Source organism: Acanthochromis polyacanthus, chromosome 4 (genome assembly GCF_021347895.1).
Source record: "Acanthochromis polyacanthus isolate Apoly-LR-REF ecotype Palm Island chromosome 4, KAUST_Apoly_ChrSc, whole genome shotgun sequence".
Taxonomy (NCBI): domain Eukaryota; kingdom Metazoa; phylum Chordata; class Actinopteri; family Pomacentridae; genus Acanthochromis; species Acanthochromis polyacanthus.
In genome coordinates, this window is record NC_067116.1 from 22449240 (window position 1) to 22467494 (window position 18255).

Genomic DNA, 18255 nt, shown 5'->3' on the forward strand with positions numbered 1-18255 from the left:
TACCTTTTCAATTTCCAAGAGCTTTTGGAAGAAGATGATTTGACACCTACTGATACATGATGTGCATTATTTTTCTCATGTACTATCCATATGTAGATTTGTGATGTGCAAATTCTAGGGCTATACCACTTGCATGAAGAAGTTGGGGCAGTTATTTACAGAATATTTTTCATAGTAACCTCTATGATCTTTCAGGTTCACTGGACCAAATTTATATTCAGTAAGACAAAAGCATGCAGCTAAAAAAGCACAACTAATGATGATAATTTGTTTAAAAAAATGCAGGGTTATAACAACAAACAGACATATATTACTTGTAATCCTTTAATTCTTTATTTCAAAGCCTTTCCTTTCACAAAGCTGAGATTACAAACTGTAATTTTGTTAATGAAGCAGAAAATACCTGTCAGAGGATTCTTCCTAAACACAGGAACTCACAATAAATCACAGCGCCACAATGTTAGTGTACAACAGAGCACACAGTGAGATATTTAAAAAAAAAAAAAAAAAAAAAGTATTTTTGAGGTAGCCAAAAATGGGACCGGACAGCATCAGTGATGAACCTCTGAACTGACCCACTGAGAATTCGTAAGGCCTTTAAATAGCACACATAAACAACAGCAAGGCACAGGAGAGAGTCGGGGTCAGAGGTTACCTCGTGTGTAAACTTGAGGCTTGTGTGAGCAGAAATTCTGCGGCAGCACCTCCACAACCCTTTCACTTCTCAGCACTCACAAAGCCACACGGGAAAATATCAGCACCTACAAATCAGAACTAAAAAATGCCCAGCAGTTCAATAACTCGATCAGATTTTTAAACCGCATAACAAAAGCTATGACTAACTGATAGAGGCTATGACAAAACTCAGGACTGTGAAGAAGTTCAGTTCTGTTCAGCTCAGTGCTCTGGGATGCTACTGTGTGGTAAAAACCTTTTATATAGTACAGCAATGAAAATGACACACACAGCTATAAACTCAGTAGCACCAACTTGCTTAACAACTGCGGTGGCATTATGCACAGCACTCAGTCATTATCTGAGTACTAGTTTTAAACTACACCAGTGAATTTCCCATTCATAGTTCTGTGTGGAGTACACAGGGTTCTGAAGCAGTATATAGACCATGTGATGCTACAATTTCTTCTAGCACTGATCAAACTGAAGCTGCATTAGAGGATGAAGGCTGTCTTGACATATCTGCAGTCAGGGAGATACTGATCTACACAATAATATAGAAGACAATCCAATAAAAAGCCATAAAAGAAAGGGTTTACACCTGGGAGTGTCACCACAGTAAAGGAATCTGCTGCTGTGTGTCTAACAGGTCAGAACAAAGCAAAGCTCAGAGGAAAAAGAAAGCATAACTCACACATAAATCATACGCCACATACATCATTATAATCGCTGGAGTAAAAAGGTTAAAAATGGATGTGTGTATGTCTGGAAAGCTACATATTTCAAGTTAAAGTGACTGAAAATAAAATTATAAAACACAAGCGTTCACATTGCTCGAGAAATGCTGTCTAAATTCCAGATTAAGTCAAACTGAAATACAAAAACAGAGAAAGTGCTACAGAAATAAACTTCAAGGCCCAATTCTGACTGAAATCAGAGTCCGACTTCATCAAATCAAATCCTCGGATAAAATAAGCAGCTATATCTGATTCAGTGAAGGGAACAACAGAAAGCTATAATCAAGGAGTAACAAATACAGCTGCACAACTTTGAACGAAAGAAACCACAATTTGCTCATGAATTGCAATTTTTTACAAGATTTAAGATAGAAAATCTTTGCGAATGCCAGTACAAAAGTAAAGTGACAGACATCTTTACGTGTAGATGATCGCACTACATTTTACTATCCAGAGATCCAGACCAGTGGATAATTTAACATCACTGTGCACTTTGGAAGACTCTCATTTTGTACTTTACAAAGAGCATTAATTGATAAGCAGTTTAGATTAGGACAGTTTTACAAACACCTCCTTCTGAAGAAAATCTTGTTTTATGAAGTATGAACACTTCTGTAGTTAAACTGTAAAGTCAGACAGTTGTGCAGCCACAATAAAAGTATAAAATCAATTTCCTACTAAATCAGTGAATGAGATCTGAAAAATAACATTGCACAGCCCACGGCCAGACCTCAGACGAGTAGATTTGGTATTTTTCCGTCAGAATTGGGCCGACGAGACAAACTGGGGAAATATGAGCTGGAACCAACCCGTTCCCTGATTTAAATAACCTTTGTAAAAGAAGGCAAATTTACAACTTCTTATAAAGAAAAAGGACTGAAGAAACAATTCAACATCAAATGTGAAACAACCCAGGTGGGCCTTTGAGCAGCTGGAACTAAATATGTGTCAGAAAACTAAAGTAACAAACACAGTTTCTGCTAAATATTTCTACTTAACCATAATGTATTACGTACACTGACCATTAATAGACATTAAGGTGTATACACATGCTAACTTAAAACATATTGTAAGTGATAAAAGGTCGGGATTTAAAAGTTAAAATTTGAGGAAAACATATTTTGATTCTACATTTTCCCCAAATGTGTCTTCTATAACCATTTCAATAACCCTAACTCTATAAGGTGCATTGATAGGAGTCACATTTGGGGTTTTGGTGGTAAAATCTGCCGCATTGCAAACTCTTTGCATCTCTGCTGCGACTGCATATGAACACAAACAAGCAGCAACTTTTATTCTCCAAAGTCATAATGTTTCGTGCTCCTTGGACGTGGGATGAAAGCTTAAATTACAATGTAAGCGTTGTCTTCAGACTCCCATTTTATCTCTTTCACACTGGGAGACATTAGAACATAACTGAATCAGAACTAGCAAAACAAGACACAAATAAAGACATAAGCACAGAAAACAGCCTATATGCAGAAGTTTCATTAAAGGCAAGGGTTCGAAAGAAATAAAAGAAGAAATTTGGCTACTTGTGGTTAAGTGCAATGTCTCTTGTGTGGCGAATGCTGGAGAGGCTGGTTGGCATCTGGAGGTCACTTAGTGGATGTGCTGCTGGCAGTGGATCTTCTCCTCAGCCTGAGCCTGAAGCTCCAGCATCTCCTGGACGATGGCCTGCAGCGCACGGCCCAGGTCCTCACCGCTGTAGGGTTTACCAAGAGGAGGCACGTGAATGAAGGCGGAGCGACCGTGGCTCAGGTACAGAGATGTGTAGTAGGTGAAGTCACAGAGATATCTGTTGGGAAGAGAGCAGGGCAGTGAGGGAAAGAAGACGCAGACTCCAGGAAACAAAAACACCGTTAAAGGTGTTTACTAGCAACTTGTCCATTAGTTAAATTATTCCAAGTCTGTTGTCTGTACGGATACCTTTATCATTCAGTACAGTTCTGCTGAATCATACATAACCTTAATTTCCAACTTTTACAGCATCATTGGATTCCTTCCAACACCCATTCTACCATATTATGTAATATGCCAGAAGTATATTCCAATATACAGCATGTTAAATGCAGTATGCCAAAAATACCAGGATGACCTACTATATCTGGCTTCGTTTTTCAGTTTATAAACTAGCATGCTTTTCTGACCATTCTGACCCACAATTGTCTCCGGAGCAGAGGATACTTCACAGTGTTTTGATCGAGTAACAAGCTTAAGCCGCTGAGAGCTCACGAACAGGTGATTTCACACTGCAGACTGGAACGTATATATAAACAAGAACGTCAAAGCTTAAGGTGCTATGTTATTACAAAGTAGTCTGTCCAAACTGTATGCGTACTGCAGCAAACAATATGGACTTTGTAGGAGGAGCTGTATTGAAAGGGGAAAGTTGGACATTTTGAATGCAGGGATTATAAGTCACTGTCAGATCTGTACACTAGTTGGCTTACACTTTATATCATTTTTACCATGGCTAAACCACAAAAGTACATTGCTGTTGATACTGTTGCTGTGGCCTGAGCAGGAATTTTAACCTACCACAAATGTATACTGTAGCATTTGTAGTAGGCTCCAGTTCTGTAACAAGAAATAGTACAAGAAAAAATTAAAGTATTTCAGGCGGCAACCGTCTCATTTATTAGCATGAGTATTTCTAACCTCTTGGGAAAGTCCCATATTCATTCTCTTATAGCTCTGTTTTTGGTCTCCACCACCTCCTGTGAGAAATATCTTAGTCTTTAGCTGCTAAATGCTCCACTGGGCTCACCAGTCTGGTGCTATCTTTGTCTGTTTGGAGCTGAGCAGCTAGTGATCAGCAGGTTTTAATAGCCTTCAAAGCAAACAGTAGAGGTGAAACATAAACCATGAGCTGGATCTGTATGAAAACTCCATAAAGCTAAGTGGATCTGCAGATTCAGGTGATAATATTCTGCATGTTCAGCACTATGAGTGGTTTCTTTCATGTCATTTCCCATGTCATTATTAAATCGATATTGTTTATTTGTATTAGAAATCCATGACTGGTCAGGCTCTAACCACCAGCTTCAGACAAGGCCTCGGCATTTACAGTCACAGCAACAGATTGTGTAAGTGTTCGATAGCAGCCTTCAGTAAACACTAAGCTGGATGTGCAACAACTGGACTGATGCAGTGACTATGATTATTATAGTCTGCAAATGTCTTCAGTTCATGCATATTAATCATCCATGACAATCACACAGGTTGCATTAGCACCCCTAATGAAAGATTTTGTCTTTACTTTGATAGAATTCAAATAGCGCATTGATTTAAATGGTATATTATTAATGTTATCAGCAGTAGTAAAATAAATACAGAGTAGATCAAAATGTGTCTAAAAAATTGCAGTATGTTCTTTAATGGCTAGTTAATGCATGAATTTCTGATATTCAGCAATATTACAAGCCAACTTCACACCTGACTTCACTGCTCAGTTTTTTCAGCTCTCCGTCATGCTGTTAACTACAATAAACACAGTTAAACTGCAGATTGAATACGGCATACAACTGTTTCGTGTATGGCTTGTGTGGATGTGTGTTAATGTCTTTATCTCTCAAAATTAGAAGCATGAGGTCAGAGGCAAAAGTCAAAACAAAAGACTCATGAAAAAATAAAAAACAAAATAATAATTACCTTCCAGCATCTTTGGAGACAGACACAGTTACTCCCAGCCCCGATGCAGTCACTCTTTTGCAGACTGATTCCATGTCAATAACTGAGTTGATGCAGTCCGGGCCTCCCACAATGCAGCACTGCGAATCAGGACAGAAGCTGCTGTTGTCCAGGCCCTTGTAGCCATGATTTCTGCCACACTTCTCCAGTGTGACAGTGGTGGCCATACCTGAGACTCCAACATGGACTACCAACTGACCGACAAAGGAAACAAGAAAACACGAGGTCAGAATTACTAAAATATTTCTGCTAAAGTCTGATCTCTGCTGCCTTTACACTTGTGGCTCGGGGTCCAAAAAGGAGATCTGACTATTTTACCGGAACCAGAAATCTGTCAATATATTTGACACAAAACACAAAAGTGAAGATGAAAACCAAGTTATCAGAAATAAATGTCTTCATGGAGAGCTTGGGCCATACTAAAGCTAGTAGAGTGTAACTGAATTAAAGATGTATACTCTAGGAGAAAGTCAGATCCAGTTATAACATTCTAATTTTAATTTTCCCAGACATGAAAGCCATGACAATAAAATCTGTCCTTTTATCTTTAACAGTGAAATAGTGAGGGGAGGTCTGATCAGGTTCTCCTCTTACCTGTGGGTGATACTGCTTCCATAACGAAGGAACCAAACTCTGGACTGTCTGGTACTCTACAGGAACCTCATACACATGTAAGTCCACCTCACTGCCCAGCCCAAGCTTCTTCAGTTCCTGTCAGAACAAACAAAACTTTAAGGCTAAAAGTCTTTTCACATCTTGAGATACCACTTGCAGTTGCTTGAGTTGAATTTACACAATATTATGAAACTGTTTTTGACAAACTGCAAAATGTATTGGAAATAACAGCATTATTTTAATGAATTCTTTTTCGTTTTTCAATCTAAGTATTAGATTAGTACTTTGCTGCTTACTGTCCTCTTTGCCTAATACATTGTCAACTATTAAATTTTGTTGAAAAACACGTCTTTGTTTACACATTTTTGGTCAGTGTTCAACTTTTGTTTGGTCCAATTCAGTCCCTGTTTGCTTTTTCTTAGAGGAGGGTTGCCTCAATTACCTTGCCACTGCCAGACGGTATAATTTCACGCTTAAATAAGAAAATACAACAAGCAAACAATTTAAAGCAACATTTAACTTTTTTTTTTCATAACCAAAACCAGTATGACAAAAGCAAGAAATGACAGATGCAATCATAGGTATCACAAGTAAGAAAAATCTGTAACAACACCTCCCCCAATCTCCCTGCAGGACAAATAGCCCTGGACACTGACCCCCACTTGGATTGAAAAGAGCCTTGTTTGACCACGTCTGTGACCCTGCCACAATGCGACCCTTTGTTTGCCTTTAATATCCTTATCAAGTCCGTCTAGACACCCTGACAACCACCATCATCCCCCACATGGAGCCTCTGGCAGTGTGAAGCCGGCCGGCAGCAATCACAGCGTAATGTAGCTGCAATGTGACCGGGTTCAAACGCTGCTAACAATGTGACCTGAGCATTAATGTCATGTTAAGCTTCATAAGGCTTTACTGAATGGATACACAATAATTTGCAGAAAGTTAGAAGGATTTGCCCTGACATAAAAAGAAAAATCCTAACATTTCATTTACTGATATTCTTTCTGTTGAAGTCACATTTAATTCAACGGCATACTGAATGACAGAAAAAAAATCTTAAAATATAACTGGTGAATTTGTGAAATATAACAGCAGTAGGTGGGTAAAATACCTGTACTGCTACCCAGCTGGCATTGACGGTGTGCTCTCCAAATGGCCCAAAACCTGCAAAGTTGAAGAACAAATTCTGATAAGGTCTCTGATTATGAAAGCTAAGACATCCTGATGTGATTTTAAAAGCTATTTTCAGAGGAGATACAATACATCGTACATTTTGTTCTTGGTTTTCTTGACTGATTGCTAATAAATAAATGCTGCAAACCCAGAGAAGTCTCTCTACTACTCTCCATTCCTTCGTTCTTTTTAAAAGGCCATGGGCTACTTCAACTGTATTTTTTCACGCCATTGCTCATGTAAGTTAAATACAAATTCTAACTATAGCTTTGGAAAAAGTAGGGATTTGATCATGTTTTGGTATGAATGCAAGATAATGACAAAACTTTGTTGAACTGCAACATAAAGTGTACACTTTTCCAGCAAATGTGCAACATCCTGTATATTAAAAATACTAAGAGGTTAATATTTGCTGTTTGAGTTTTAAATAATGCTGTTTTGCAGAATGCCATTTATTATTACAAAAAAATCCCTCAACGCAGCACTCTGTATAACCTACAAAAAAAAAAATTGCTGCGGCCTATGGATATCCACTTTGAATTGTTTATTTAGTGATCTATAACTGATCCCCCTCCACCACCCGTCCGAGGGTCAGCGAGTCCCTGGGGGTTGGGTGGAGAAGGGATCTGTCTGTCTGACAGGCTGCTGAAAAGGAGCAGAGTGAGGGGAGGCAGCTGCCAGCCGACCAGCTATTGTGAAGGTGCTGTTCCCAGGCAATCTACACGTCTCCCATCAGCTGGGGCTGCGAGTTTCTCCACTCCTTTGTGTCTGAAAACACCAAACCACAGTCTCTGCTACTTCAACTGAAATGAAATGTGCAAGTCTGTCTTGGAAAATATTGTACTGCCGAGGCTGGAAGTAGAGCTGCACTACGTGTAGTTTTTGACAAGATAAATTCTGTATCTGCAGAATATTTGGATTTTATTTGGATTTACTAACATGCCTGAAATTATTACTTAGGAAATTCTGTTTACTTAATAGTAACACGTATAGTAAGGTGTTTTCAAAAATTAATCATGGAAAGCAAAACTCCTCAGACAGTTTGGTATTATGCAGCTGAAAATAACAGTTTTAAGTCCGGGCTTTCATATTATTACGCAAAGTAATGTGATCAAATAGGAAATATGATGGACTAGGTTTCATAGAGAATCCAGTACAGTATCATATAAACGCTGCAAAACAGTCACAGGTTAGTGATGGATTATTTACTTCTAACCACTTTTCTCAGATTTATAATGACACCACGTCTGGAAAAAGCTGTGATGATGAGAACAACTCCAAAAGTTTGACACTTAACAAAGCTCACAACTCAAAGTAGCAAATAAGAAAAACACAAAATACAAAGTTAAAGCTGTTCAAATGGACTGACATATAATATCATCTACTGTCAGTTTTTAAAATGCTTGCTTTTACTCCTTTATTTAGTGCTGTCTTGTCTGTCTTCTATGTCTGTCTTTTAACAACATTATCAGTGTCTTATACGCATGTAAAAAGCGATTAATAGTAGGTTTGCTTGCATATGTTTTAGTTATCAACAAAATAGGTTCACTTGTGAGATTACTTTGTCTAATGTATAAATGTAGGTTATATACCTGAAAATAAAACGTAATCAGAAATTGATTTTACAACCAAGGGAGACCAAGAGTGTTAATACAGCACAAACTTCACTAATTTGAGATGAATACTGTTACATATTAAATGTTGTTTACCTCTGCCGTTATATTGTTTTATATGGTCTTTCAACAAAACACATCAACAATGAAATCCCATTTTCAACTAAGCAGTCAGTAGCCTGTAATTCAGCAATTAACAGCAGAAAACAACAGTGTCATTAATAAAACTCTAACAACACGTTTGTTTCTGTCCACAGCTGCAGAGTGAAGCAGTAGCAGCCTGACGCCATTACACACGGGGAGGCTGTCATCTCAACTTTTCTTCCACTTCAGTCCGCCGACAAACACGACAACAGCGGCAGCAAAAAACAGTACGAACCTGTAACGACCACAGTCCGTTTACTGTTGTCCATCTCCCGTCCTGTTGCGGAGGGTCCGTTGTTGTTTCTCGGTCTGTAGTTTGAACCAGGACGGTACAGAGACTGTCCTCCGCCGCTTACGGTTTCTTCTACTCGAACAAACTGAACCGATGGAGCTCCTTCAGTCCGCAGCGTGCGTGAGACGTGACGTGTTGACGTCACCAGGAACGTGCTGAATGGTATGGGAGCTCGAAAACGACAAAATTTATAAATAATAAATACAAAGCAAAAGAAATTGAAAAAAAACGTGTATAATTGTACCCAACTGAGATCATAAATGGAATATAAAATACAAATGATAAGAAAATTAAATAGATTTGCTTCTATACTTATTTCTTAATAAATTTATATATTTAATGTCTGTACAAAACAGTAATTTCTTGACAAAGAAAACAAAAAATATTGTCTACCTGAAGTTAAACGTGAAAATCTCTTTTTTCACAAGGCCTTCTCTGAGTTTGTTTTATCAGTATCTTTTTTGTTGTTGTTCCTGTTTGCTTTTCTATATTGTTCTTTTTATATGTTTTTTCTTGTTTATTTTACTTTAAACATACAGAAGCTGATCAACATATTGGTACTATATAGGTGCATGGTAATAGTAACATAATCCATTTTTGTACATTTCAATTATGCACACATAGGGCTCACATCAGGATAAATGTTGATTAATTATTTTGTAGTATATTTAAGGCAATGGACTACTTTAGACTGTTAAAATCTGTGTTATGCACATGTAGTTGAGGAAAAGTTCTTGCTTCCTCTTCCAGTTGCAAATTTAGGCCCTGTAATTATAGATAAGATGGGATAATCAAGACAACAAAGTATCTCAATTAACTCAGTAATCATACTATTTCCAAGTAGATTTATAGTTAGCATGCTGCCTAACATGGTTCTATGTGATGAATAAGGGAACTGGACCAGATTGGCTCAAGCTAAATTTCAAACCTGGAAATATATACAAAAAAAGTTGGCAAATTTGTGTTCCTGTTTCAACTGGGTGAATCAAGCAAAAGCACACTGATGTATAGATATCTAAAGACCTTTCAAGTCCCAGATTTTCAAAGAGTCTTGCAGTAATGGGGAGATTTTGAGTTTTGGCTGCTGAACTGGTCACTAATATAGGTCCAAAGCTTTTTCCTAAACTGTGACCAAATGTTAAAGAAAGTGAAGAAGTAAGTGTTGGGATGTGTCAGATTGTGTCCAGACTGATATACCAAATAGTAATATTCACAATTAGGTCACACAAATACTCCTGATTACTTCGGTCTCTGCAGAATGAATCTTACGAATTCAACAAAAAAAGTTCAGCGATACATGTTTTGTACAGTAGAGGGCAGCCTCCTATAATACAGCCGCATTGACGCACCGCAGCGCCGGAAGCTCATTAGAAGGCGAAGAAGAACAGTAGGTGGGAAAACCCGTGTCCAAGAAGAAAGTAAGACACTGAACAGAAAAGAAACATCTTCAAAATGGTCAGTATTTAACTCTTTAATTCTGATAGTTGACAGTTTTCTAATATTCAGCGCCACATTTGCTATCCAGCTAACGCTAACAGCGTTAGCAGCCCTGGTCACAGTCGGTCTGCTAGCTAGTCATGTTAGCCGTAGTGGCTAAATTCACATCGTTTAATCGAAGCAGTTATGAAATACGAGCAGCCTTAACGTACAGCTAAAGAAAAGCTTTATATTGTGCTGAACGGGCTCAGGTAGGCGCTACTTTTGCTTCGACCACTGGTAGTTTTTTGTAGCGTTTCGGATAGTTAATGTGACTCGTTGCATAAATGACACAAACCTGAAATATTGGTCTTTCAAAACCTATTAAATAACACTTAACTTTAACCGCAGTGGTGGTGGACATTAAATAAAACCCTCCTGGGGGACCTATGGTTTCTCATGTGTATCAGGCTGCCTACAGTAGCCATATGTCGAATGCAAACTGTCGAATTGATGCCTTGCTCCAAATGTAGGGACCAAATTCATTCAGCCGATTAAATATTGTTGGCTGTATTCCTGTGTTTGACCTGTTTGTTATTTTGCAGCTTCCCCTGTCTCTGCTGAAGACTGCCCAGAACCATCCTATGGTGAGGAGACAAAAACTCTCTCTGCTGTCACTGAGCTTGTGCAGGCAGCAACTTGACGTATTTAATTCTGATCATAGATAGATACAATAATGTTGGGCTGTGAAATGGTGATCAGTATGAGTGATGTGTAGATACTGAAAGAGAAAGCAATTTTTAAGAGTGATCACAGACTGAATGCAGTAAAAATTACCCAAAGTACCTGATTTTATGTTATACTTGATAAAGTAAGCAATCTTTCGTGATTGTGACATTGTAAGCAGACATTTGATCCATTATTTTATCACTTTTTAACGACTTGTGAGCAGTTACTCAGACTTTGGAGTTCTGTTTTTCTTATTCTTTGTTTTGCTGTTGTTTAATATTATTTGATAGACTGCGTTCAGTCTTGGCTAACCTCTAAACTTACACAATCAGGCGTCTGAAGTTCAGTGTGTTTGTCTTGCCTGGTATTATAACTCCTGTCCTGTTTCTCTCCTCAGCTGGTGGAGCTGAAGAATGGAGAGACGTACAACGGCCACCTGGTCAGCTGTGACAACTGGATGAACATCAACCTGAGGGAAGTCATCTGCACCTCCAGGGTAAAGCTGAGCTCTGCTCCTACTTCACTGGAGACATTACAACCTTAGATAAACAATAACAAAGGCAAAGCAGACTTCTATATGGTCCAGTGTTTATATGGAGAGTGTCCTGCAGTACTTATGCACATCTGCTGTATCTTAAAAAAGGCAGGAAGTGGTTTTTATCCAACTGAAAATACATATTTACAAATGCAGGATACTTTTCTTACACTGGCTGTGAGTCTTTTCTTAATGCCTTGTGGTTAATGCTGACTTTTATTCATAATTCGTTTACTAAACGTCCATAAGGTTTCAGAACCTACAGGGTCGTATGCAGACTGCTTAGTCCAAAGAAAACCATTTTTGAAACTTTTAGACACAAAGTCTTTATTTGTCCAGCTGTAACCACAAAATGTTAAATAGGTTTTGTTCTAAATAAATTAATAGCATTGTTTCATAAAAATCATTTGCACATTGCATTTACAATGTGCAAGGTGTGGCTATTACATGATGAGGCCAATCCAGGGATTCAAGTTTTAACTGGAGCAAATTCTAACTTTCAGAGGTTGTTTATGTTTGCCCGTTGATCGATGTTTACCCCATGTTATATACATGCAAGCTGTGGTTTAACTAACATAAGCAATGTCTTATTTAATAGCCACACTGCAGAATTTCCATGTTTTAAGAAATTCCATTCTCCATGTCTGACAGATTTGCTTTTGATGGTATCTCATGTGGTGATGCTCCATTACATGTTTTAAATCATTTATGCAGTGAATTTTGAACTGAAGCTTTACTTTAAAAAATAATACGATAGCAATTAGATATTTTCTCCAAATTATTCAGTCCTAATAAATACTACTGGGGATGTTCAGTACAGCAGTTACTTGATTCCTGAAGCACTGATGTTCTCAGGGCTTTAGTTCGATGTACTTGTGAGTTTTTCCTCAACGTCTCGTATGCAAAAAAGTGTTAAGTGATGAGTAAATAGTTGAGCAGATGGGATGTGTTAACACCCCCGCTCCCCTCTCACAGGATGGAGATAAGTTCTGGAGGATGCCTGAGTGCTACATCCGAGGAAGCACCATTAAATATCTGCGAATCCCCGATGAGATCATCGACATGGTAAAGGAGGAGGTGGTGTCGAAGGGCCGCGGACGTGGAGGCGCTCAGCAGAACAAACAGCAGGGCAAAGGCAGAGGAGGAGCCGGCCGAGGTGAGTGGAAGCAGCTTGTGTCATTTTGCCTGCTCTCATAACACACACAAGAGTATTCAGTGTAGTTTTAGATTGTTTTCAAATTTCTCTGTTAAAGATTTTGTCCAAAATATTTGTAAGTATATATGATTATACACTCCCCTCCAAAAGTATTGAACAGTGAGGCCAATTCCTTTATTTTTGCTGTAGACTGAAAACATTTGGGTTTGACATCAAACGTTGAATATGGGACAAGAGATCAACATTTCAGCTTTTATTTCCAGGTGTTTATATCTGGATCTGATACACAACTTAGTAGATAGCATTGTTTGTCACAGAACACCAAATTTTTATGTGAGCAAAAGTATTGGAACAGACAGACTTAAAGTAGATCAAAGTGAAGAAGACTTAATATTTAGTTGTAATACCTGCATCGAGCCTGTGACCCACTGACATCACCAAACATTCGTTCTTCTTTTGTGATGCTTTAACAACAACCTCTTTCAGTTGTTTGTGTTGGAGGGTTACTCCCTTCACTTCAGTCTCCTCTTTAAGCAGGTAAAATGCAGCTGTATGGGGTTGAAGTCTGGAGATTGACTTGGCCAGTCTAAAAACTTCCACTTGTTGCCCCTGATGAACTCCTTTGTTGTTTTGGCAGTGTGTTTTGAGTCATTATCTTGCTGTATGATGAAGGATCTCCCTATCAGTTTGGTTGCATCTTCCTTTAACCCGTTAAACTTCAGCGGCCCGTATTCGGGACGTCTTGAGATGTGCAAACGTATTTTGCTAAATTAACCGAAGCTGCAAACTCAATGACAGAAACATTATACACCCATGAAAAGCTTAGATTCTCATGAATCTGCCGGTATGAACTAGCCTAGCCGCGCTAGACAACTCATGGCAACAAATTTAATTCTCTGCCAGGGTGGGTCTAGTTACCCTCCATAAGGCTCGAGGCTCGATGCTCCTAAAACTGGCCGGACGAATCACCATGAAGTGTAGAGTCAGAAGGCGGGCGTAACTAAGTGACGACAGAGGCGTGACGATTCTGACAGAAACAACTCGGCTTTGGCCACAGCCCTTAAAAATTTGAAGCTAAAGGACGGCACTTAAGTGTTTCATTGAAAAGAAAGACGTATTTGGACTTATGCCGACGGGATATGGCAAATCCTTAATACACCAGTTGGCTCCGCTGGTTGGGAAGCTAATGGGACTTAGCTACAATCCGCCGGCGCTCTAGGAACTACGTCAGCCTATTCGTTGCGTTGATTGGTTGTATACCTACCCAATTGCTGCAGAGGGATTTGATAGACAACCTTTTAGCCCGCCTCCCTCCCTGTCGAGCTTCCCTAGACCCTTGTGCCGTCAGAAACATGGGTGTAGCGTGGCTAGGCTAGGTATGAACCACTTTCAGATGTGATTACCACAGCGGGTAATATAAACACATTTGTCCAACAAACAACAAATAACGTAAACAGCACAACTCACCTTTGAAGGCTCATAACTAGTCACAGATGAAAATATTCCACAAAAACGGTCATAATCCAACCTTGAACATCCAGACAAAACAAGCCAGTAAAATATTTTGTCCAAAACATGTCTTGAAATCAGTAAACAATTCACAAATAGCTAGTTTTCGTGAATGTGCACCTCGCGCTGCGCGTCCCATATTTGGGATAGGCTCCAGCACCCCCGCAACCCTAGTGAGATAAAGCGGTGTATAGAGGATGGATGGATGGATATTAGCGAACTTCAGTAGAAATTTCAGGCGGAATTGACTGCAGTATATAGGGCTACATTGGCAGACAAAATGTTTCTGTAGACTTTTACATTCATTTTGGTGCTGCCATCATGTGTTCCACCATCACTGAAGATTAATGAACCGATCCCAGAAGAAGCCATGCAAGCCGAAGCCATGACCCTAACCCTTCCATCACTTTGGTAAAGCTTAATTCTGGCCTTCCTGTTCTTCTAGCTAATGAGTGGTTTGCGTCTTCTGGTGTAGTCTCTGTGCTTTTGTTCATGAAGTCATCTGTAAACGGTAGATTGTGCTTCACTCCTACCCTCTGGAGGTTGCTGCTGTCACGAACGGTTGTTTGAGGGTCTTTCTTTACAACGCTCACAATGTTTGTCGCCAACTGCTGCTCTTTCCCTTAGTCTACCTGTTCGACATCTGTTTCTTAGTACGCCAGTGGTTTTCTTCTTTTGGGCATTTGAAATGGTTTTACTTAGGGGTTCAACGGATCAAAAAACTCACGGTTCTGAGTCACAGATCGGATCAATTTTCAGATCAACAAAAAAAAGGACAAGACAGAATATAACTTTGCGCTCCATTTATTTTGTAAAACACTTATTGCAAGGATTGTTTGCCCATTAAATAAAAAAAACATTCAACTCAAGATGTCCATCCAATGTTTAATTAAAATAATTTCATTTTTAATTGAAATCATATAAAAACAACTTAAAATGCAATATAAGGTGTGATACCTTCTTCCTTTTAACATGGACAGTGAATGACAAACATCTTAAAGTGCAGAGGATGTCTTGGATAATTCATCCACAAGTTTTTTCTTTTCCTGCTCATACAGACTCGGCACGATCTTCTCACTGAAGTGGGTGCTCGACGGGATCTCGTAACGTGGCTCAAGCACGTTATGTTTAAACCCCGTGTTTTGCGCCACGGAGTATGGCCTCATGTCTGCAGCTTTAAACACCCCAATAGCTTTTGTAATAGCTTTAGCCCGGTCGGATTCTGCAGCGAGGGCCATTTAAATGCCGTGGTGATAAACGGTTGTTGAGCAGCCTTCGTTGATGTCACTTTGTATGAGTGGTCATGCTCGATGTATTTCCACTCTCATACGGCTTTCTCGTGCCACAGTGCCTACACACCGTTCTAGTTTTGTTCACCACCTTTCTTCCAATATCACTGTATTTTACAGGGAAGCCAAACTGCTCCCATATGGACGACTTAAATGATGCAGAAGGTTTTTTCAACTTCCTCTGCTCTTCCGTTAGCCATGACTACCGCTGCACTCAATTAGTGTGGATTAAACATGCACTCTCCACGTGACCACGTAAAACTTTTCTTTTTTCATCAAACGATCTGTGGACCACGTGCGTTCCGAACCGTGGAGAGCGATCCGTACGGATGACGGATCAATGATGATCCGTTGCACCACTAGTTGTACTGGCTGTGGACAATGTTTGTGCAGTGGCTCTGAGTGATTTTCCGCCTTCTCTCAGCTTCACAATTACTTGTTTTTCACCCATAGACAGCTCACTGGTTTGCATGTTGGTTACACCTCTAACTATAGATGCAGTCTGCACAGGCAAAACCTAAATCTGAAACGGAGGACCAGTTATTGTTTGAATAATCAATGGAGTAGGACACATCTGTCAGTCACATGTTCCAATACTTTTGCTCACATGAAAAATGAGTGGGTTCAAGCAAAAGGTGCCATATTCTAAGTTGTGTGTCATATCCAGATGTAAATACCTGGAAACAAAAGTTTAAATGTCTTGTCTCATTCATTGTTTGATGTCAAACCCAAATGTTTTCAGTCTACAGCAAAAATAAAGGAATTGGCCTCACTGTTCAATACTTTGAGAGGAGTGTGTATCATTCATATCCGGTGTGAATGAGGTGTTTGAACAATAGAGTTGATAAACACATGCCAGTTAGATCAAGACAGATGCCTTTTCACTCATTCTAAAAGACTTTAAAATTGTAAAACACAAATTTAACCAACAATATATTATTAACAAATTCTTGAGTCTGGTGAGTCAGAGAAGCTTTTAAACATTTTAAAGGGTTGATTTATTTATTGATGTATTTATTTTCAATTTTTAACTAAATGTGATGCTTTCAGGCTGGGTTCAACAGCTCTAATTTGTAAAGTATTTTCAGGAATTTTTATGCTTTGCATCAAAACGTCATTAGAATTTGTACAGATGTAAAATTAATAGGTATTGGGTGCATGTTTTTTGTTTACAGGATCATTGTGGTCAAGAACAATAATTTGTATGAATTAAATAATTACATTATCTTATTTTTGGTGTGTGTATAAACCAACAATCAGCAACTTTATCATCTTGTTTTTAAAAAAAATGTTGAACTTTAAATACCAAGACTCAGTGTATTAACAGTATTGCCATCAGAGCTAACAGAAATGACTCTTTTCTTCTTTGCCTCCTCTCCATAGGTCTGTTTGGAGGTCGTGGTCGAGGGATGACCGGTCCTGGTCGGGGCCAGCAGCAGCAGCAGCAGCAGCAACAGCAGCAGCAGCCAGATAAGAAACCAGGCAAACCACCGGGAATGAAGAACCAGCACTGACACACAACAATGCAGATTTGACTACACATCCTGTTAATCAGAGCAATTCCTCCTTCAGTACATGAAGATAAAAGTGAACTCTGGTGTTTCTTTCTGCTGTGATGTTTGTTAGGGCTGATCGTTGCAGGAGCCACACTGGGAAGCATTGAGAGAAGATGTGCTTTTGCACTGAATTTTGTTTTTAGAATCTGGAAGTTGTTATTAACCTTTTTTTTATGTCCATCTGCCAGTTTATCAGTCAGAGATGGCAGGTTTCTCCTTTAGTATCAATGTTTGCATCATAACAGCAAAACCATTTTGTATCATAAACCATTTTGTATTTTCCCAAATCAGGTTTGCATCTGTTGCCACACTGGAACAAGTGTTTTAGGTTATTTTTGATGGTTGTTTCATTTGTAGTTTTCAGCGTAGAAAACACCCAGCCCGAACTTCTGTTGCATGATTATTGTTTTTTAAAATTTGCTCTTCATTCTTGTGTTGTTCGACATTCTGTGGTTTGCTGTGCTGTACAGTCTGATCACAGCAGGAGAACCGTAGACGGACTACAAGGAGACAAAGATTTGGTTCTTGAAATGTACACTTTTGTTAAGGCATTTGTAAGACTACACATGATGATGATAATTCGGATTTCTAGAAAAAATGATTCTCATATTAAGTCTGAAAAGGATAAGTCCAGCATATGTCATGTTGGTTGGGTTTCATTTTATTTTTGTAACAAAAGATGATATTGTAATTTATTTACATGAGAACATGAGAATAAAACAGCTTTTGTTAAATTGGTTGTATTTATTCAGAACTAGTCCTTGAATATCTAAAGATTGAACCTCAGCTTTTTGGCCAAAACAATTGGGAATTAAATGACAATTTACGGCTATACTTTAGGTTAGAGGGTCCTTTAAATTCTAGAGACTGATAATTTTGACTTTAGAATGGAACTGAATGGTTTTGTAGAAATATTTGCAGTCAAGCAGCTGTTTAATATTGTGTAATAGCTTTCAAACATGATCAAGTGAATCAGAAGGACAGCATGAATTTGTAACACTGACAGTTTAAATTCTCAGATGCTGCAAAAACGTTGATCCCAAACAAAAACCTTTTCAATTCGGTTTCAAATCCTCATTATGATTTGAAATCAATTAATTGTTCCTCACTAGTCAAGAGT

The 18255-nt window shown here is 38.7% G+C and overlaps 2 protein-coding genes across 2 annotated transcripts; one reads left to right on the forward strand and one right to left on the reverse strand.

The window, feature by feature from the left end:
- Positions 1-310: 310 nt before the first annotated feature.
- Positions 311-9072, reverse strand: LOC110971483 (pyroglutamyl-peptidase 1). The gene is made up of 5 exons (XM_022221834.2): positions 8889-9072; positions 6835-6887; positions 5700-5816; positions 5067-5299; positions 311-3210 (listed from the first exon to the last, which is right to left on the reverse strand). Exons 1-5 carry the CDS (start codon positions 8920-8922, stop codon positions 3015-3017), a joined length of 633 nt encoding a protein of 210 aa, XP_022077526.1. The 5' UTR covers positions 8923-9072; the 3' UTR covers positions 311-3014.
- A 1183-nt stretch (positions 9073-10255) lies between these two features.
- lsm4 (LSM4 homolog, U6 small nuclear RNA and mRNA degradation associated) lies at positions 10256-17869 on the forward strand. The gene is made up of 5 exons (XM_022221835.2): positions 10256-10400; positions 10967-11008; positions 11488-11586; positions 12601-12781; positions 16963-17869. The coding sequence occupies exons 1-5, from the start codon at positions 10398-10400 to the stop codon at positions 17091-17093; spliced, it is 456 nt and encodes a 151-aa protein (XP_022077527.1). The 5' UTR covers positions 10256-10397; the 3' UTR covers positions 17094-17869.
- The last annotated feature ends 386 nt before the right edge of the window (positions 17870-18255 follow it).

Bases quoted from the DNA above. Each gene is read 5' to 3' on its own strand.
- LOC110971483 (XM_022221834.2), bottom strand. From the start codon at position 8,922: ATGGACAACAGTAAACGGACTGTGGTCGTTACAG. The intron at 5,817-6,834 runs GTATTTTACCCA...TTGTTCTGACAG, and splicing joins CCAGCTGGGTAGCAGTACAG to GAACTGAAGAAGCTTGGGCT. The intron at 5,300-5,699 runs GTAAGAGGAGAA...TTTGTCGGTCAG, and splicing joins GGAAGCAGTATCACCCACAG to TTGGTAGTCCATGTTGGAGT.
- lsm4 (XM_022221835.2), top strand. The intron at 11,009-11,487 runs GTGAGGAGACAA...TTCTCTCCTCAG, and splicing joins CTGCCCAGAACCATCCTATG to CTGGTGGAGCTGAAGAATGG. The intron at 12,782-16,962 runs GTGAGTGGAAGC...TCCTCTCCATAG, and splicing joins CAGAGGAGGAGCCGGCCGAG to GTCTGTTTGGAGGTCGTGGT.